Raw genomic sequence first — 21407 nt, forward strand, 5'->3', positions numbered from 1 at the left:
TGTTTAAATATCCTGTAGATGAACTGCATCCTGGTACCGCTGCTGTTGGCCCCACACAGCCAATCGCAGTGAGTTCGAAGTATCAACACAAGCATTAGATACCTCTCATTGGAGCTCTTTTCTATGAATTATATCTGCATATACTAAACCATAGTATTGCTATTGCTAATAAAATCAGTTAGAGTCTTTTTACAAACTGTACACGGCCACTTTTTCAGCAACAAAGAATTCCCTTTTAAAGAAGTATTTTGCAATTTGCTAAAAGATGCATCAGGAAACGTTGCACTAGCCAAGGGTGTGAATGCCAGTGGGTGCGGCTATTGAATCCCCAAGTGCCATTAGTGTACTGTCAGTTTCTGTCCCAGGAGGAGTGGTCATTCAGGTCAGGGTCATTGAGGTGCATTGGCCATGTCAAAGGTGAAGGGCTTTTAATGAGATGCTTTTGGTGCTCTGGTGCAGGCAGACATGATTTAAGAGCTGCATTCGTTAGTAAGGAGTTAAGATCCCAGGTGTTGGCTGGCAGTGTTTTTGCCTGGGGGCTAAAAGTTTCTGCTCAAGGCAGACCTGTGACACACAGCGGTGCGTCACAGGTGTTGCACCGCAGACACACACACTCACACACACACTTGCGCACACACACACACACACACAGACGCACACACAGACGCACACACAGACGCCCACACACACACGTTTTACTGCCGTCTCTATGGATACAATCAAGGCAGGCACACCCAGGAGTGAATGGGACGATATGATCAGCGTACAGAACAGGTAATGCACGCCTCCTATTGAGAGACAAACTATTCTGCGCAGGCCTGACTCACAGGGGATCTGGGTCAGACAGAAGGAGCCGGACCCCTACCCTGGACCTCTCTCAATATCGTTACATTGCAACCAGTATTCGGTGGTATTACCCTTCTGCATTACAGATCTGGACTCCTCGTGTTTAATATAGACTATAAGGATATGTTAACTACAAGAACATACAAACCCCTGCGTGATCTGTTTGTTACAAGAGCCTTTCAGTCATGAGGGGGAAGCAGATCAGCAGATCCCTAACCCTAACCCCAGCTCTAACCCAAAACCCAGCCCTAACCCTAACCCCAGCTCTAACCCAAACCCCAGCCATAACTCAAACCCCAACCCTAACCCCAGCCCTAACCCTAACCACAACCCAAATTGTTTCTCATTTGTGTCTAGCCTGTTTGTAAATAAACACTCGAAACAGAAGAGATCTCCAAACCCGTTTATTGAAAGCAGTAGAAATCAAGCAGCACAACACTTTCCATTGCTGGTGTGCTGCTAGGCACACACTGCAGAAACTCGTTTTATGTGAACAATGCAAACGGCTATGCAAGTAGTTATACAGCACACAGAGAGGACCCTCTAAATACATTTAAAGGGCAATTCATGTAATATCATATCTTCCTGTGCAGCATGCATGTGTTAGCAAACAGCTTTTTGATAACACTTCAAATGGCATTAATTACAGTGAAATCACAAAGGGACTTGCCAATAACACACACAGTATACAGGTAGTTACATATGCCACTAGAAATTTGGGAGTTCATTATTCCAAAGATTCAAACATTCATAAAATGTTCAATATTGGTGCCAGTAAAAGAAACAAAGTTTTACATAAGACAGAATCGTCTTTTTCTAAGGACCTGTTTCAGTAGTACAAACCTAGAGCTGTCCTGAACACTGTACACTGGGGTATACCCATAGTGCTCCTGAGAGCAGATTGAATCAGGACTAACTTCTCATATCTCCTGAGATAGAGTCCTACCCAAGACTCAGAGGGAGAAGGACCAATCTAAACCACTCGACTACCTGCTCAATATATACAAAAATAAAACATAATCATATTTTAATATTGCAAATGAATTATTCTGTTGAATGGAGCACAAGCAAGACTTGACACAAAGCTACACAAAGCTAACACAAAGACTTGACACAAAGCTACACTATTTAAGAGCAGTGAGGTGGATTCTCAAAGACACTTAATTATCTGAACAAACATGAATAAGAACCAACTTAAAACTACTTAGACGTTCTTAAGTTAAAAGTCTTATTTGTTTATATCCGAGTTGGTAACTTTATTGTGTGTGATTCTCATCTCTGAAATAAAAATGTGCTAATGACGATTTGGAGTAAATATCTTTGAGAATTCAGCCCCTTTTCTTTTAAGTGTTTTGATCAATTACATCACATTTGGTTTTAGAAAACGCTCCCAGATTGTCTCTAATTAATTAGTGAACATGAGCCTCGAACAGGTTCATGAATATCAAACTATTTATTTCATTAAAACAGTCTAATTGAAATCAGCTTTGTGAATGTGACTCTGTTCACCCAATTCACAAACACTTAAGGAATGTTTTGCGAAGGAATGTTTTTTTTTGAGCGATCAGAACAACTTTGCAGTTTGTTAAACATTTTCAGGTGTTAGAAGTTCATTCTCAGATTTCGAAAGCACTCCTGGAATGTTGATTAAAAAAAAAAAACCTCTTGTAAAAAAACATTCCTTCAAAAATGTCTTACGGTTTTGAGAATGGGAATTCAAATGAAGCACATCCACTTTGCAAAGCCTATTCACAATGAATGAATGCTAGGGTTTAATACAATGTTATTTGTAATTAGACTTGGAATCCTGACCATTCTTTTAAGTGTTCAGGTGCTATAATTCTCTGTGGATAAAAGGCACCCCAGCCACATTATACATTATTAGACAACCAGATATGAGACAGCTTATTCAGCTTATTCTAAATATTCAAAAATATTTACCTCTAAGTAAAAAATCCTGGTTTAAACTTCTTCATTACCTTACTAAAAACACTTAAACATACACAATACATTCTGTCATACAAAAGAATTTAAAAAACCCACAATTGAACTGTGTATGGAATTACAGCACATTTGAGATTATCAGCAGGAATAAGCACAGAGCACAGCAGACACACCCATCCAGTTTATGTGGCATTTTATCAATGGTGGAATCAGGCATGGGGGTTTGAATTTATTCCAAGCCTGTCTGATCGGTCAGCACTGAGTCAGAGTTTAACCAAAAAGTCTGTCCTGAAAGTCTGGTTCTTGTCCAAGAATAAGCATCGAATCATGTCCTGTGATCTATATATCCTGGTGGGTACCACTAAACCTAAATTAAAGCTTTTGTATACATTATATATTATATCCACATTTTATACATTCCTATATAATACAGCTTTTTATTCTACAAAACCTGCCTGCCTACCTAATTTTTAACAGAACACAGCGAGATGAGAAAGGCATAAGTGATCAAGTTTCATGAATTGTTATCTTAATTGACTTCCCCTTTAAGATCCTCTTCAGTTACAACATTCTGCCACTCAGTGGCACTGTGTCTAAATTAAACATTCCAACGAAAGAAAACAAAGTGAATGGGAGGTGTTAAATGGGATGAAATCTTAGCCATACTGCAATAATAAAACTTCATTCAGACATAAACTATGAATGCGTAGCCTTGTTGGGGCCTGACTGGGTGATGGATGGTGGAGCTGAATCTTTAGCGGCTGTTTCGGAGCTGTGCTGGGGTCTCGGAAGCTGGTTTTTCCAGTGCTTGTGAAGTCTGATGCTCTCCATTGAAACCATGCTGGTGTTTCTCATGTAGAAGTACAGTACATTGTCTTCACAGATCCCAAACAAAGCAGTCCACAGTGTTCTATATACAGTAGAAATACATTAGGGGCAGTTTTTCTGTTTTTCTTTCACTTTTATAAAAAAGAGGAGAAGGATTGAAGTGCAAGCGTTTTATAAGAAGCTCTGTATCTACAAAAAAAAAACAAAAAAAAAAAAACAACGTCTGTTTTTATCCAGTAGCCTGAGCACAAAAAGTAATTAAATAAGAGAAAAAAAAATCTCAGATGCTGATATCGGCAAAGTCCTCTTTCTTAAATCCTTTCTGTAAAAAAAAACAAAAAAAAAACATTAGTGTAAGTACAGGAAGGGATGTGTACATGCAGTAACAATGGCTCTTGAGTGGTATAGCAGAAAAGAAGGTTTATTAGAGTCATAATGTTGCATATCAATTTTTTATTACTCCTCTAGAAAAACTTCTTAAATTCTGGGGTAAAAATAAACAGACGACAGCAAACTGATAACTGGTTTCTCAGAAGCGTTTTAGGGAAACGCCCTGTCAATTCTAACAACCAAAAAATGCCTTTCTCCTTTTTCAACATTTTCAAAAAATCTATGAAACCCTTTGACACACAGCTGAGGCATGTTTCGTTGTTGTTGAAACTCGCTCTGCTAATCAGATGAGTCTTTGGCAAGGGACCTTCCCTTAGCCCTGTGAGAAACTTCAACACAGAGGGGACAGAGAGAGAGAGGGAGAGAGAGACAGAGGAAGTGAGAGAGAGGGGGCAGGGAGAAGGAGTGTGAGCCAGCGAGGGAGCGTCCCTCCCTGATTTCAATCCCCTGGTGAGACTGAGCCCTCAGGGCTGGGTTCACCCTGCCTCCTGAAAATTCCATTCACGCAATCGGAAACAAAGCCCTGAGCTTGGGCAGGCCTCGTCTCCAGGGTAACCGAGCACCCAAACACACTCCAAGCCTCTCACTGCGGGGCCTCATTGTACATGTCATATTGCACAGGGCTCCCCCCACACACACGCACTGACCAGACACTCACTGACACGCTGGACGTAACCGTGGAAATAACTAAGCCGAGTAAAGCCTTTGTAAGTTTGGACCAGAAGGTAGGAAGCACTATTCTACACAAAGTTATATATGCAGGTGAAGAAGTACAATCTAAAACCCTGGGAACACGGTGGAGGCGAATGATGTGCTACTGTCTAATGGGACAAGCTTGAGGGGCAGAGTGATCTCTTCTCATTCCCTTCTTATTATGTTCTTATGCTGTTTGCACAACACTGCACTGTTAATAGGAGCTCCCTCCACCACCTGCACTGCTTTTCATCTTCAAAACAAGTACAGTGGTGCTATTGCTAGTGGCAATATCAGATAAGGAAACTGATTATTAAACATTTGGTTGGCACTCTTTAAAACAAGCAATCGAGGGGGTGCTGTGACTAACTTTTAGTATTACACTCAGTGGCAGTTACTACACGTTTCTGAAGGTGAGCAACGTCGCCCCCCCAGACACAGACTGGGAGGGAGTAACACGAAACCTGCACTCAGGAGACCTTTCAGCTTTCCCAGGGCTCTGAGATCTTAGAAATCCATTCAGTCTGCAGTTTGCTGGCAGAAACGCAGAAACATGAAACAGGCAGACAGAGGGAGGCCAGAGTGCCTTTCACTTTGACTCACAATTATTATTTTATTTGATTTCTTAGCAGACGCCCTTATCCAGGACGACTTACAATTGTTACAAGACATCAGATTATTTTTACATACAATTACATTATTTTTTTACATATTATTTTTTACATACAATTACCCATTTATACAGTTTTTACTGGAGCAATCTAGGTAAAGTACTTTGCTCAAGGGTACAGCAGCAGTGTCCCCCCCACCTGGGATTGAACCCATGACCCTCCAGTCAAGAGTCCAGAGCCCTAACCACTACTCCACAATGAATGCGGAGCAACACTCAGTGCAAGACAGAGCCAGAGAAAGAGAGCACCGAAAAGCATATTTCTCTTGTACTGTATAAAAACATGCACACGTAGGGAAACATTCTTCCCTAAACTCTCTGGCGAGATCAAGGGCTTTTGACAACCTGTAGATGATGGATGCTTACAAATCCAATTTAAACACACCCATTCTGTACATTCAGTATTGATTTAATCTTACCTAAAACTTTCAAACTCAAACGAAACATCTGAGTCCCTGAATAAATAGAAGGCACTCAAAAATGAGACCATGGATAAAGAAAGAGACAGCGGAAGAGGGAGGGAGTGGAGGAAGGGAGTCTGCTTACCAGTTTGTAGTCACGGTGTAGTTTGGTGTAGGTGTACATGTTTCCCAGGACAGTGGTGGCTGCCTTAGCTGCCTTCTCTCTGGAGGAACTGATAGACAAAGAAGAGGGTAAAAAAATGGGTTTAAACTCAGCTCAGTCAACAGGAGCACTATGTATAAGGAGCTAATGCGCACATTTCCAAAACCATTGGTTTTGGTTCCATGTCTGTAGTATTTGAATCCGGTTGAACTGATTCCCAGGACAGGTGGCAACCCTAGTTTCAGCCCATTTGGAGGAAAATAAAACAGACCATTGGACAATGCAGGTTTCAGGTAGGCTGAGGCAAGGGAAAGGCTGCCCTGTGCTATGTGATCTATGTGTGCTGGAGTGCTTGTGGAATCGGATCAGGGATCTTTCCCTGTATTTTGTCGCACCTGTTCCGGTTGTTCTTGATCGACACGAGTTTCTGCAGCCCGTCGAAGGCGGCAATATCCCGGGCTGCCACCGAGCTCCCCATCACCAGATTGTTGAGAAATCCGCAGATGTTGATGATGACATCACTGGAGGGTTCCGTCTGGCTGCTGTCGCTAGGCAACTTGACCAGCACATTTTTCACTACCTTCGTTGCTAGGGAGGAGAGAGGACAAAAAAAAAAAAAACTTTAGTTCTATGTGCTATTTTTTTGGGTGGGGTTGGTGGATCCTGAAGCTGGTCACTGGTTTCATTCCCCTGGTTTCGGACTCACCCATGTCATCTTTGTTGCGGGCGTAGCGGGACAGGTTGCGTAAGAAGCCGGTCAGTGAACGCAGCTCCTGGTCGTTGTTTGTTCTCAGATTGTCCAGGATGGTCGGCAGGATCCTTTCCTGTTCCATGGCTACCCGACTCAGCACAGAGGCCCACTAGCAAAACAATACACACAATGTTACTTCTATTGTTACAACTGATATTACTGGGGGGGGGGGGGGGACAACATATGTTTCTTTAGCATTACTATGTTTGCCACCATTGAGTTTTTTTAAGGGCTGCTTCTCACTAGCTGCCACCCTGTGTGGAACCAATGATCCACACAATATAGGTTGTAGATGCATAAAAAAACAGACACGCACACACGCACACACAGAGGCGCAAAGACAAACAGACACATACAGTAGCACACACACACAAACACTAACAATGACACACACGGGAACAAACAGTGACACACACCCTCTTGTCCCCAGCTGTGATGTTCTGCAATGCCCCGGCGGCTGCCTCACGTGTGCTGCTGTTGATCCCACAGCGCTGGAGCACTCTGTTGTACAGGCTCATGATCTGGGGGTGCCACAGCCACTCCATGCCCTTGGGGTCTTTGGCCACCTCAGAGAATGTCAGCTGGTCATTCATCTGGTTCTGAAGGTGGAGAAGCCACAGAGGGGTCAGATTACATGCTTAAAACCATTCAATACCCCTTTAGATATTTTGTATTGGCTTCTTCGTCAGAATCGTTTGGAACCATTAAATGAAAACCAATTGTTTAAAAAAGTTCAGTCGTATCCAGTCCAGCATTGTAAAGCACAGAGAGGTCTGGTAAAGCATAGGGAAGCATTGTAAAGCACAGAGAGGTCTGGTAAAGCATAGGGAAGCATTGTAAAGCACAGAGAGGTCTGGTAAAGCATAGGGAAGCATTGTAAAGCACAGAGAGGTCTGGTAAAGCACAGGGAAGCATTGTAAAGCACAGAGAGGTCTGGTAAAGCATAGGGAAGCATTGTAAAGCACAGAGAGGTCTGGTAAAGCATAGGGAAGCATCGTAAAGCACAGAGAGGTCTGGTAAAGCATAGGGAAGCATTGTAAAGCACAGAGAAGTCTGGTAAAGCATAGGGAAGCATCGTAAAGCACAGAGAGGTCTGGTAAAGCATAGGGAAGCATTGTAAAGCACAGAGAGGTCTGGTAAAGCATAGGGAAGCATTGTAAAGCACAGAGAGGTCTGGTAAAGCATAGGGAAGCATTGTAAAGCACAGAGAGGTCTGGTAAAGCATAGGGAAGCATTGTAAAGCACAGAGAGGTCTGGTAAAGCATAGGGAAGCATTATAAAGCACAGAGAGGTATAGTAAAGCATATAATAAAACATGGCAAACCAGAGTAAGTAAATGCAGAGTATTAACATGGGAAAAGCCTGTGCAAAAAAAACAGTGGTAAAGTGTTCTAAGAGGCCAGGCAGCGTGGTGTCGGTTACCTGCTTGGCTTTCTTGCTCTGGGGGGTGAAGCAGCCGATGACGTCACCCGGCCCCTCATCCTGTCCGCGGGACGGCCCCTCTAGCCGTATGGACGCTGAGGGTGGGATCTCTGTGTAGAGCTGAAAAGAGAGATTGCGCAGGGTGCACACCGCATTCTCCACGCCCTGACCGAGAGAGAGAGAGAGAGAGAGGGACCTTCTAAACACATGCTAGATCAACACTTAAAACTTCACCACCCACACTAAAACAATTTGAATGTTACGAAGAAAACTAAAGATTTAATGGTGGAGCCATCAAGAGCTCCATTATTGTGCCTATGGTAGCACAGAATTCAAATAATTCACTTTCAAGTTGCTTCTTGGTTATATTATAATATCAATGTTGTTGTTTTTTTTGTTTTCTTTTCCAGAAACAAAAGAGGATTAACTTGTCCTCTGGTACTATAACTTGCTGTGCATTACAGCTGACAGCAAATCATTAGCTTATGAAAAATGACAGTAGTGCAAAACTGCCAAAAAAGTATCCGATTGTAGTGATTGAATCCATCATATTTTTGCCAGTGCTATGGGACATTATTTTTCATTCAAGGACAAAGAGGTAATTACTTCAGATCTAATTGAAATATAACCCCCCCTAGTGATTGGAAGAATGCCCTGGTTATAAGGAATTCAACTAGAAAGCTGGGATTCAAAAGCACTCCAGTGGAGCACTTTAAAACGTGTTGCATTTGTAATGCCTCTGCGCTGCCAGTTTCAATGTAATCATATTGGATGACCGTGCATTTAGGAAAGTTAGAATTTAGGAAAGTTAGAGTGTGTGCATGTTGTCTTCTTGCATCTCCCTTGGATTCATTAAAGAACAAAAATGTACACAGAAATGCTTTTCTGAGAATAGTGGTGTTCCTAAAGCTTCTCATTGAAGGAGCTGACAAACCCCTCCACCTCCCCAGGCCTCACCTTGTCCTCTGCCTTGCCAGTCTCCACAGAACGCTGGACGTAGCTGACCAGGGAGTCCACCAGCCCCCTGCACTCCCGCATCTGCTGGCGAACCTTCTCGTTCACTGAGCTCAAGTTTCTGAGGGGGGGGGGGGGAGGGAAAAAGATGGGGACACCACGTTATCATCCAGAGCTTCAAACCAAGGGACCCAGAGGAACATTAGCAGGATGAAGCCTTATAATTCAGCTATAATTAACAAACAATAAGAGGATAAGGTTATTATGTTACTCTTAAAAGGACATCTTTTTGCACAATATATGTACGTACACAATTATATCAAAAAAGGGTTAGGGTTAAGGTTTGGGTTAAGGATAGGGTTATCATTAGGGTTATATTGTGCAAAAAAGATGTAGCTATGCATAATAACATTGTAACTATGTGTAAGTACATGTATTTACTACGTAACTACTATGTAAATACACAGTAATTAGAGTCGCTTCATGTAATTTACTATGCTTTCACTGCACTGTTTTACTCAATTGCTATGATTTTACTATGGGGACAGTGAAACATTGAGTGGTTGCAGATGATATGCAGTGTGAGGGGGTACCTGAGGCAGCCAGTGGTGTTGTAGAAGATCTCAGACTCAGAGGCACTCTGCTGATTGTCAGACTGAGACAGGGGCACCAGGACACGCTCCGTCAGCTGAGTCAGGGTCTCGCTGGCCAGCTTGTCCTTCAGATTGTCCTTGGAGGACAGATTCCAGAGGATCCCTGTGAAAACAAACAGGTCAACACAGAGCTCCACGAACACACTGCCAAGGAAAACACAGGACAGCAGCGACAGCACAGGCAGCTGACACAGCTTAAGCTCTGCACTACCACAGAAGACATACAGACGCACACATGTCAATTCAACATGCACTGCTATTGGCAACCTAACGACCTGGGTTTTGTGGCTAACTACTGCTTGTGCAGAGTCAATTTACATGTCATATTATCCAGTTTGTAAAGGAATTGCAATTTTGAGTTTTTACTGCAGAGATGACATCCGGTGAAATGTTAATTATTATTATTATTATTATTATTATTATTATTATTATTATTATTATTATTATTATTATTAATAATAATAATAATAATAATAATAATAATGAGCAACACAACTCTGCTCCAGCTTTGTTTGACCACAGTTTCACAATCAGATCATTGCACACTCTAAAAGAAGAAATCCTGTCTCACGAAGGAGTGTCTGGAATACCTGTCTCAACTGTGAACTACCATACAGAAACTCCCAAACCATTCCCCTGCGGCTCGCTGCCTCTTTCCACACATCAGGGTGTCTCTCAACAATAAAAGGACCACCGCTGCAGTAACTTGACTCTTTCTAATGCCGCTGAACTGGTTGCTAGCAAGGAATGTGAATTGGGACACACATTTTGGCCCATCTGTATTAGCAACGAGGGCATGCTGAAGGGAATATCTCTAATATGATAAAAGTAATATTACAAAAAATACTTTGTGAGAGGCAGGGACTGTGCTATTACTCTGGCACCACACACCTTTTATAACGTTGCACCTGATTTATTTCTATAAGACTAAATGAGGACAGAGTGTGCCCTCCGTGCTTGCTGCTCGCTGCATGGTTAACAGCAGTAGAAACATCACTGTTTATTAGTGAAGGCACAGGAAACAATGATGTCAGCTTTAAAGGCGCTCCAGATAGTAATAAGAGGCTTGAGGCCGCAGTGCAGGTGCTCCTCTGGTTATTAGGAGCAGGGAGAGTTGTTCAGGCTTGCACCGAGCACACAGCAGACTCTATGGCACCTAATGCTATCCATAGTCAAAGAATGGGATCAGCAAGATAAATACATTAGAGGAAAGGGTTCATGTGTTTCTTGCACAGCTCGTCGTCGGGCTCACGCAGGTTGGGTGTGAGTGTCTGTACAGTGTGGGTGTCTGTGCCGTGTGGGTGTGGCGAGTGTGTTTGCCAGTTAGCCAGTTACCCGTGACGTTCTTGCGCAGCTCGTCGTCAGGCTCACGCAGGTTGGGTGTGAGTGTCTGTACAGTGTGAGTGTCTGTGCCGTGTGGGTGTGGCGAGTGTGTTTGCCAGTTAGCCAGTTACCCGTGACGTTCTTGCGCAGCTCGTCGTCGGGCTCACGCAGGGCCTCTATGAGCTGTGGGATGCCGCTCTCCTCGATCAGCGCTGTCTTGTTCTGCATGTTGTCGTAGATGAGGTTGCGCATGGCCCCCGTGGCGTAGCGCTGCACCTCCTGGTTCGGGTAGTTGAACAGCTTCACCAGCCGTGGGATTGCCTTCAGGGAGCGCGCCTGCACACACAAACACACACGCTGCAATCAGACAGGGGGCATTTCTGTATGCCTAGACACAACACGGCCATGGAAACATCTCAAGGGCAACGTGAAACTGCTCTCTCTGTTCTGCTGAATCTTAAATCTAGAAGAAGCATAATCTATCTAATAATAGAAGCTTCACCTTCGTCTCTAACTTGTGATTTTATTTGATGTGGTGGAGGGATTAGGGGATTTCACTACACAACAGCATAGCAATTCCCACTTGTCCCTGTACCTGATTTTTGGCGGCAGTGCTGTTATAACATTCATGCTGGATGTATGCAGCACCTAAAACTTGCAGTGCTGGGTCAGAGGCAGCCAGGTATTCAACAGCAGAGGGCATGTCAATATCGCTGAACCTGAGAGAGAGAGAGAGAGAGAGAGAGAGAGAGAGAGAGAGAGAGAGAGATTAGCATCGATCCTCGACCCTTCTGTGCTACGGGGTCCACAGAGCAGCTGTCACAGCCTTGCTGCTTTGCCGAAAAGACTGAAAATGCATGATCCAGTGCTTTGTCTACGGGGAGGGATCTCAGCCAACCAAATCCTCAGGCACACCCAGGAAAAAAAAGAAAAAGAAAAAGAAGAAGGTGACACTCACCCGTCATTCATTTTCTCTCCAGCACTGATGTACTCCTGCCCATCGAAGGTGTCCTTTCCCTTTGTCATGCTCTTCAGACTCACGGTGGACATGGCCCTGGTAATCGGCAGACTGCCATAGGACCCATTTGAGTTTCCCCCACCCATTTTCTGCTGCTGTATGGTGCTGCTCCCGGAAACAACAGAGCCCATGCTCATTCTGTTTTGCCGGCTAGCGTTCTGGTTCAGACGGCTCAGGGTGCGCATGGCCGGACCTCGGGGCTTCACGCTGTTCTGGTACAGCTGCTCCTCCACCTGCCAGTCCCCATTCCTGCTGGTCAGGGTCCCGTTGAGCGCCCTCCCCATGGTGCCCATCGTGCTGCCCCCGCCGTTGCTGGACACCATCTGGACCTGGGAGCGCCCGTAGCTGTCTCTCCCGGAGATGCTGCCCTCCCCGTCGTCCACCCAAGGCTGGGTCTGAGGGGGCAAGCTGTTCACTTGCATGGAGCGCAATGACATGGTGTCGTAGTCTCGCTGGGCCCTGCTCACGCTGCGCATGATGGAGTGGCTAGTCTGGTAGCCATAGCCCATGTCATCCCTCCCTCGACTGTAGATGCTGCTGCCCCCTCCTCCTCCTCCTCCTCCTCCTCCTCCTCCTCCTCCTCCTCCTCCTCTCCCTCCCAGGCTCATCTTCCTGTTGGGACCGATTTCCACTGCAGAGCGTGAGCTCCAGCCACCGGCCCGGGCTGTGCCATACTGAGACACCGGCGGCCCCTGCGAAGCACATCACACATCCTCAAACAGGATCCACACAGCAACATCCAACACCCCATCTAGCGCATGCTGGCCAAGGTATCAGTCGTTGTCTATGTTTCTTACCAGTTTGAACCTTAATGATGATGTACACATCACTGGCATTGATCAGGGTATAATAACGTATACAGTAAGGTGCAATAAACATCTGTAATATATTAAGGTGCAATAAACATCTGTAGTATATTAAGGTGCAATAAACATCTGTAGTATATTAAGTTTGAAAGCAAGTCTCAAAAGTTTACAGTTGCAAAGTTACAAAGTTACAAAGTCACTGTGTTCTTGGCTATTTTGCATTAAATACAATCTAGTTTCTATGTAGGTAAACTTGGTCTAGATCACCAATAATTAAATGCAACCAATAAACCAGTAGAGCTAAGCATCACTTAGAACTACAATGATCTCACACATTGGTGACATTGGTGGCATTTTATCCAAGCTCTGGCCCGGCAGGCAGGTATGTAAAGTAGTTGGATGTTTGTGTGAATAAAACGTCTGGGAATGTCCTCCTATTATAAACCTGTATTACTACATTATGCATGCATGTGATAAAAGCAATGCTGAAAGTTTTCCTTTTTATTGCATGACAAGCTTATTGCCCCACTAAATACAACATGGCGACATCTGAGCCAACAACAAAACCTTGTTAAGGGCAACACCTTTCCATTTATAAATACTTTGGAACTCCAGAGGCATTGAACCATGCACACAACAAGAAAAAAAGGCTTTTATTTTATACTCACTGTGACTTTCCTCTCCATGGAGTACATTTGAGACTTGGAGCTGAATGCAGGGTTTACTGTGGCATACTTCATTCCAGAAGACATTCTGTATTCTGCGGGGAGGGAGAGAGCACAGTGTTGCACATTGAGCTGCAAAACGACAGTCAGCATTCACAGAGATCAGCAGAGTCTGTACAGCACATCACCCAAGAAAGGAGATCTCTGTGTTTGGTCAGCTGCTGTCCAAGAGGTCATGAAAATAACTGTGTACAAGGGGCAGCAAAGCAGCTACAGTGAAGCGTGAAAACATTATTATAAAAAGGGATAGCGTTTTTTCGTAATGTTAACTGAAGAGTTTTTGGTAATCCATTTTGCTGATTGAATCAATCATAAAACGTTTTAACTTTAGTATTTTTTTTTTTTTTTTTTTTTGCAGAGAAAAGACCATGCATGTTTCAGTTTTCAGTTTGTTGAGCTTACAAATGCACTAAATGTACTTTTCCCTGCTTTAAAATGTTATACAAACCTATTGTAGCCTGTAAGTGAATGGGGAGAGCCCCTAGCAATTAAATACTATTGTTACAAATTGTAGTTTTTTTAAAAAATACATTTAAACTTGTTAAGTCTCCTTTTTTGTCTTTCACTTACAGCACGGTTATAAGTGCACTCCCCTAACCTCTCCACAATACAGAGTGGCTTCTCCTGCCTTCTGAGTGGTGTGTGAAGCACCCCATCAATCGTATACTATACTTGTTATGTGTTTCACATATTACTCAGATGTCCTAGGGGTATAGTTCAATACTTTGATCTATACATTTTTTTAAAGTTAAACTTCAGACAAAGATAAATAAACACCGTACTGCAGTGCTGTAGCTTTCTCAGCTTCTGAGATCTGACAGTAAGTAAGATATTGAAATCCAGTGTGTTTCAATTGTAGACTTCAAATCACAACAGAGGGATCAGTTTCTGCGATTAATAAACCCTGTACAGATGTTAAGTGAAAACCATGAGAAAGATTTTCACAAACAGAGAAACCACCGTACAATGAAACAGACTAGCAGATTTGTTTTCCGAAATCAATGTTTTAAAAAAATAACAACGATGGAATGGCTGGGTGTAAAGGCCCAATTGGAAGATTTCTATATAGCTGCCTTTGGCGAGGAATGGAAATTTCCAGAGCTGACAAAACAATCCCTGTCCTGGCGCCAAAGTGTTAAATTCGGTCTTTGTTTGCCACTCCCAATATTTAACAATTTGAACCTGCTCCAACAGCAGAACAGGGAGTACAACTTGTGAGATATCAGTATTTAATCCTATTTTTACTTTCTTTATTTTAAAGTTTCATTTTACATGAGTCTTAAAGGGTATTCAGATCATTCTACTTGTTCTCATAATAATAACAATAATAATAAATAAGTGAACTAAAAACAGATTAATAGTTACTACTGGGCACAAAGAAAGAAAGACTATTTAAAATGCATCTTATTCTAACAATGTAAAGGAACCAGTTGTCAATTCTCTCAAGCTCTGTGTACAAACCAAACATTTCCTTTAATATCTTAGAGATATTCTACTGGAGGCAGTGTGGTCCAGTGGTTAAAGTTCAAGGCTTGTAACCAGAAGGTCACCGGTTCAAATCCCATCTCTGCCACTGACTGACTCCCTGTGTGACCCTGAGCAAGTCGCTTAACCCCCTTGTGCTCCGTCCTGCGGATGAGATGTTAAATCAATGTCCTGTTGTAAGTGACTCTGCATATAATGCACAGTTCACAGCCTGCCTCTGTAAAGCGCTTTGTGATGGGGGTCCGCTATGAAAGGCGCTATATAATAATATTATTATTATTATTACTGTTCTTCTCACATAGCCTTTAATCCTAGTAATTAGGCTTGTGTGTGTTTGTCATTCTCTCCCCCTCATGGTATTACTAACAGGCCATGTTTTTATTATTAACAGTTGTTGAATTTCACCCCTGAGCTTTTGTCCTCGGGCAAAAGTTGCTAAAAGCTTTGTTCTGAATGAAAACAAATCCACTAGGATTTGGTGTACAAAGGTTGTGTTAAATAAGCAGCCAGACTTAGCTACAGTTTGTATGCAAATCGCAAGGGCTCAAGAGTTATTTTACATATTAGTCTTTTTATAAATAATAAAATAAAAGTTGTATTATTGATAATACTTCCCAAGACTGATGTTGACTTGCATTTGAAAACGGTCTAGAATGGTTTAATGAATATAAAACTATATTTTATTAATAAAAACGAACCATTCTTTAAATGACTCATATGAGTCCAAGCTTTTGGAATGACACTAAAGTTACAAACACATCCCTTCACACTCATGTGCTCCACATTTCTTGTTTCTTAGCCTCAAGAGCATTGCTTTCAAATGGCAAAAGCCATTCAAGTTTACAGCTAAATAATCAGGTGTAGTGAACTCACCTGAAACGGTAGATCATTTTCTACACGTTGAGTTTCTTTTAGAACAACAACCAGAAGCAGGGAAATTCACATTTCACATCCTCAAACTGAACTCAGGAAATTTTATGCAAAATGGCTGTGGCTTACGAGCGCAGTGAGACTGGGCTTGCTAATCACCCTGGCTAATCGCTGTGCTTAACAATAAGGCCTGCGGTTTCCTGTACGATTGGGGAGTGTGAGATGTTGTTAAATGAACACAGCTCACCACAGGAGCATGTGAAGTTCTAAAGTCGCCACATTGGACCAGACAGTATAATGATGTTGTTTTCTCAAACGAACTAAGAACGAATACCCTGCCCACACGACATGCAAATCCACGCAATGGCGTTTTCCAATCAATCACGTTATCAGTATGTGATAATGGCGCATTATTTCGGTCGTTGAAGTAAGGGATAAGACACCCTAGCGCCATGGAACTTTACACTTCTGTTCTCTAGCTGCTGTGACGTTAAAGACTATTGTATCACATGGACTGATTGTACCTGCTCGTATCCACTTGCATACGTACAAATATTGCAAAGACGCGTGGCCTATGGGAGTGATCCAGTTTAACAGTGTGCAAACCGTGCAATTAAAAACAGCTCAGATACAGCGGTCTTGTTTTAATTGTGCGCTAGAAGGTTGGAGCAGCTTTGTGGACACGCTCGGAACCACGTGACCTAATGGGTACTTGTTGTTTGTGTCACGGATATGGCAGGTTCCACAGAGGATTATATTTTGACAGCCTGCAGGTCTGTTTAAATGGTGCAGCTCCACACTGTCAATGAAGCTAATATTGTGCTCTCTCTCTCCCTCTCTCAACGTCCTGCAATACTAAAGTCCTGCCTCTTTTATCCAATGCATCATATTTTACAACACTTGATAACCCCACTTGTATTAGTTTCGGTAACTCACAGTGATTGGGGTTGAATGGACCCGATTATGCGCTAAGAAGCTAAGCGAGGTTTTAAGAACACTGACTCCCGGACATTCCATACAGAATACTAATCCCTGAAGATTCCCACTGCAAAGCGGTTTAAAGTGTTCTCTCTATGGTTTGCGTATTTGCAGGTATGTCCAAGCTCACAGTAAAGCCAGGAATGGGACAAACTGCTGTGCAATGGGAATGTATTTGTCAGGGGTTCCATTATAATTGAGTCCTCACAAGTATACTCTGTTCACTACATAAACCTCTGATGTAGAACTGCGCACAGCTATTAATGGCATTCAATACGAACCACAATGGTACAAATAGCAAACTACTTTTTGTTCATTACTTTACTATTCACATATGCCAAACCGCTGAACAGAATAGTTGGTTAATAGAATCAATCGCATAGTGTAATATGATTGCATAAAGAGTTTTCACTGTAATACTAATACTGCTACTACTACGACTACTACTACTACTACTACTAATAATAATAATAATAATAATAATAATAATAATAATAATAATAATAATAATAATAATAATAAATGCCACGAGTGTGTAGTAATAACGCACAGCGTAGACCCAAACTCTTACCTGAAGACTCGCTGGCAATGTCATTAGCCCTGTGGACGGTGGCAGATCCGCTCGGCCTGTTCTGGGTCATCCGCATTCGCACTTGGTCCTGCACACGCTGGCCTTTTGTGATCTGGCCGTAGTCGCTGCCCCCGTGTCCAAGATGGATCTCAGAGGGCAGCGCATAGCTGGATACAGAAGTATTGGGCTGGAGAGCAGACAAAAATACGCCTTCATGCACGGCACTCATGATGACTTATATCGTTTCTATAGCAGAATTTTTTTTTCAGAAACCTACAACCAAAGTCCAATTCTTAAAGAAAAAAAAAACGGAAATCTAATCCACAAAAAAGTAAAGCTCATAAGCAGGGTCCCGAACTCGTCACCTCCCTCGCACAATTCAAGTTTAAACAAAGAGGTTATATGTATGTCGTGTCAATGGTGACTCGAAGCTGTCCTCTTGCTGGGATCTGAGGACTTTTTCGTATGGTTTTCCAATAATTGCTGTACTTCGTCGATACCTTGATCTGACTGAACTACACACTCTGAAATTCATCGGAGCACTGCTCTGAAATGAGGTGGAGCTCTGGTGATGTCATTTCACCAGACCACCTTAAACAGGTGAGTCACCAGGGTAGACAAGGAAACCCCCCGCCCCACACCCTTCTATAGCGCTCTGTTGCACGGACCGGTTTCTTAAGGTGGACAGTTCAGGTTACTCCAGCCTCGAAGGTCTCACTCATGTTCTTCGATGACATTCACCCAGTGTCTCTTGTCCTCAGTGACTCACTGCATCGACTGGCTGCCTGCGATCCTGCAACATTCGCTGTACCTGTATGCGACTCCTCGGCACAATAGAGCACGATTCGTGATGCCACATACTGGAACGTATATACAAGTGTTATTCATTTCCAGCCACTCAGGACTGCTGTAGGGAAACAGACTGATAGAACCGACCGGGTTTTTTTTTTTTTTATTTTTTTTTTTTTAACCTCTGAATTCACAATGAACACCATTTGCATGATTTTTAAGAATTATAAGACGCTGTTCCTAAGCAAAACAACAAAATCACAAACTGAACGCCAAGACTGGTATTTAATCCCCGCCTTCCCAATCTGGTTTCTGACTGCCTCACAAAGGCTTGCGTCCAATCCGCTTGAGTCACAGGGCATGGAAAACACAGTGTGCTTTTGTGCTGGCCGATAACGCAGGTGTTCTGTTTAACAGGGCATTTTCACTGATTGTGACAAGCCCTAACCCATAAAGCACAAACAAGCAGCTTGGCAAATCACAGAAAAACATGGTGAAGGTTTGTAAAAACCACGGTTAAGCACTTTAAATGCCCAGCGTAAACACGGGGAAGAAAAATGACAGAAATGTTGCGCAAATTGACCATGGTAAAACTTTTAAAAGGGATAAGATAAAATCTATAACAAAGTCAAGCAGACAAGCGTTTCGACTGGAGCCTTCTTCAATGATCAGTGATCCAGTTCTGGGGATCACAAAGTCCCTGTTTCAAATGAACCATCGTCAGACAATGTGGGTTAACTACTTGTAACTTTGGCCTCTCCTCGCAGTCTTGCTGGGGATGATACCTGCAGATCCTGTGCAGTGCAAGTGCACACTGAATCTCTCTGCAGCTTAGTGAAACAGAAAGGCAAAGGATGGTTTTCTTTAGATTGCATTATGCTTTGTGCTTAAAGCTTTGATCCTTTTAATTGAAGCCCCTCTTCTTTTTTCTTTTTCTTTTAAATAATTATTCTGGACCAGCTTTTATACAGCACACTGCATGCGCTCCTGTGAAAATGTTGGGCGTTGCCAGGCTGGCAGGTAGCAGGGCTGGGTGTATCCTCAGACTGTGCCAAAGTAAAGCAATTAAAACAAACAGGCAGACCTTTCATTATCATTACCTTTAGATCTTACTAATCAGAACGAACAGTATAATGATATTCTCATCTCCCAGCGGCGTAAACAGACTCCCACAGACTCCCTGGCTGTTTTGTTTTTGATGTTTGCTTTATTTTCAACGCAGGTTTCAAATAAAGAACTTAGCAAAAACAATAATTTTGTTTTGCTAATGAGAGCTAAGGAAGAAAAAAATGTTGGCTTTTTTTTAGTCACATCGCAGCGAGAAAGAGACAGCAGTTAGCAAACCTAGGAATACAGTCATAAAGCTCAGTAAAAAAGTCAATGTGTGGCCTCGTCCTTTCTTTATTTATGGTGTATGCCTGTGTTGCCACTGTGTCGAAAAAGACTTGCAAACTCATTGTGTTTGTATAAATAAAAGATTAAACTTAATCCCTTTGCGCAGAGATCTTGGCTGTTCAGAGCTGGCAGTGCGCACATGCCCTTCTTAACAAAAGGGCTGAAGTAGCCTCACTGAAAGGGTGGCATCGTGGGATTATCTTCTGGAAATTTGGACATTGGACAATTCAAGGAGACTCGTTGAGAACTGAGAGTGAAGGTTTCAACCCACCTCAGATCACTATTGCAACAATGCAGGGTGCTTATCATGCAGCCTCTCATGAGCAGAACCCGTCTGAAGAAAGAATGATCACGACTTCCATAATGTGACGCCACACTTGTTTAACAGAGCAGCTCATCTGAAGTTGCTCTGAGCTTGAACTCCAGGCTAGTCTAGTGGGCACCGGTTTCAGTTCAGTTTAAGTGCAGTGGTTTTTGATAGGGGTGCACAGAGAAGGTCCAGGTGCTGTAACTGCCTTACAGGATGCATACAAACTCAGAGGAGAGATGAGAACATGCAGATCAGAGACACTCTCAATAATGAGCGCACTAAATCATATTCATAATATATTTAACCTGAACATGGAACAAACACAAAGTATGGAATAAATAATGCAACTCTTTAAGGCAGTGAACAGAGTTATCATTTGTATTTATACAGAGTGGTGCGTGCACATTAGCATCGCCCTTCTTTCACAACGAAACTTCTCCCAATCTGATTGTGTCGCTCGATCTCCAAAGCCATTGCAATACCAGATTCATTTTAATACGCCAACCATTCACTGTGTCGTAATGAGCTGAATTTTGAAATGAGTGGGGGCCCCAAAGATGAAATTATACCATACTGTAACCATCTCACAGTCATTACACCCACATGGTAGGCACTTTATTTAGGCAATACAGCAAAACCCCTTATCTGCAGGAGTGTAGTTGCGTTATCCTGAGTGTAACAAGCAAACAGAAATCCACATTCTTTTTATATAATACTATTATAATACTTTTTTCTTTTTTTTTTACAGTGATAAGGATTCCACGCAGTATATATTTAAAGATATTCCATGATTCTATTATTTGAAACACTTTATATATTAGCTTCCTCTTTTAAAACAAACTCAATAAACATAAAATGATAGCTAGGAACAATGAGCACGAGAGAGAGAGAGAGAGAGAGAGAGAGGAGAGAGAGAGAAAGTTACATATAAAATTTAGTATTACCATGAATGCAAGCTGATTTCAAAAGACTTGTGATTTGACGCTGTTCTCAAAACAAAAGGTCCAGCAGTGCGGTTAGTTATGCTTCCTTGGTTTGTCTGGTTTGATCAGCTTCGCAGCTGTGGGAACGAATTTAAACACTGGGATCCACACCCTTAAACAGCTTCAGTCATGAGCTGCACCTTCACTGCCATGGCAAAGTGATGTATAAGAAGGTGTTCCCATAGACCCTGGGGGTGGGGATGGCATTCACAGCTCTTATTATTTTGGGGAGTTACCCTCTGACAAAAGTTGACATTTTTCAAACTGTGTTATGTTTCTGAAAGGAGAATCCGCCTCTAATCATAGCCTCCTTGTCGTTTCTTTGCTTGGTCCTCCTCCTTCCCTGCCTGCACCTTGCAGCATGCCTTGTCCAGAGTGTCTGTCGTAGGCCGCAGGCTATAGCTGTCATAATCATACATCACAGTTCAGCTCAGGAGGG

The 21407-nt window shown here is 42.7% G+C and overlaps 1 protein-coding gene across 1 annotated transcript; it reads right to left on the reverse strand.

Annotated features, from left to right (window-relative positions):
• Positions 1-1234: 1234 nt before the first annotated feature.
• LOC117432017 (plakophilin-3-like) lies at positions 1235-19453 on the reverse strand. The gene is made up of 14 exons (XM_059001788.1): positions 17492-19453; positions 13531-13622; positions 12641-12748; positions 11997-12598; positions 11634-11757; positions 11170-11374; positions 9656-9818; positions 9066-9183; positions 8109-8273; positions 7103-7285; positions 6642-6795; positions 6331-6523; positions 5918-6005; positions 1235-3940 (listed from the first exon to the last, which is right to left on the reverse strand). The coding sequence occupies exons 1-14, from the start codon at positions 17718-17720 to the stop codon at positions 3899-3901; spliced, it is 2466 nt and encodes an 821-aa protein (XP_058857771.1). The 5' UTR covers positions 17721-19453; the 3' UTR covers positions 1235-3898.
• Positions 19454-21407: the final 1954 nt, after the last annotated feature.

This window comes from Acipenser ruthenus, chromosome 27, assembly GCF_902713425.1.
Source record: "Acipenser ruthenus chromosome 27, fAciRut3.2 maternal haplotype, whole genome shotgun sequence".
Taxonomy (NCBI): Eukaryota; Metazoa; Chordata; class Actinopteri; order Acipenseriformes; family Acipenseridae; genus Acipenser; species Acipenser ruthenus.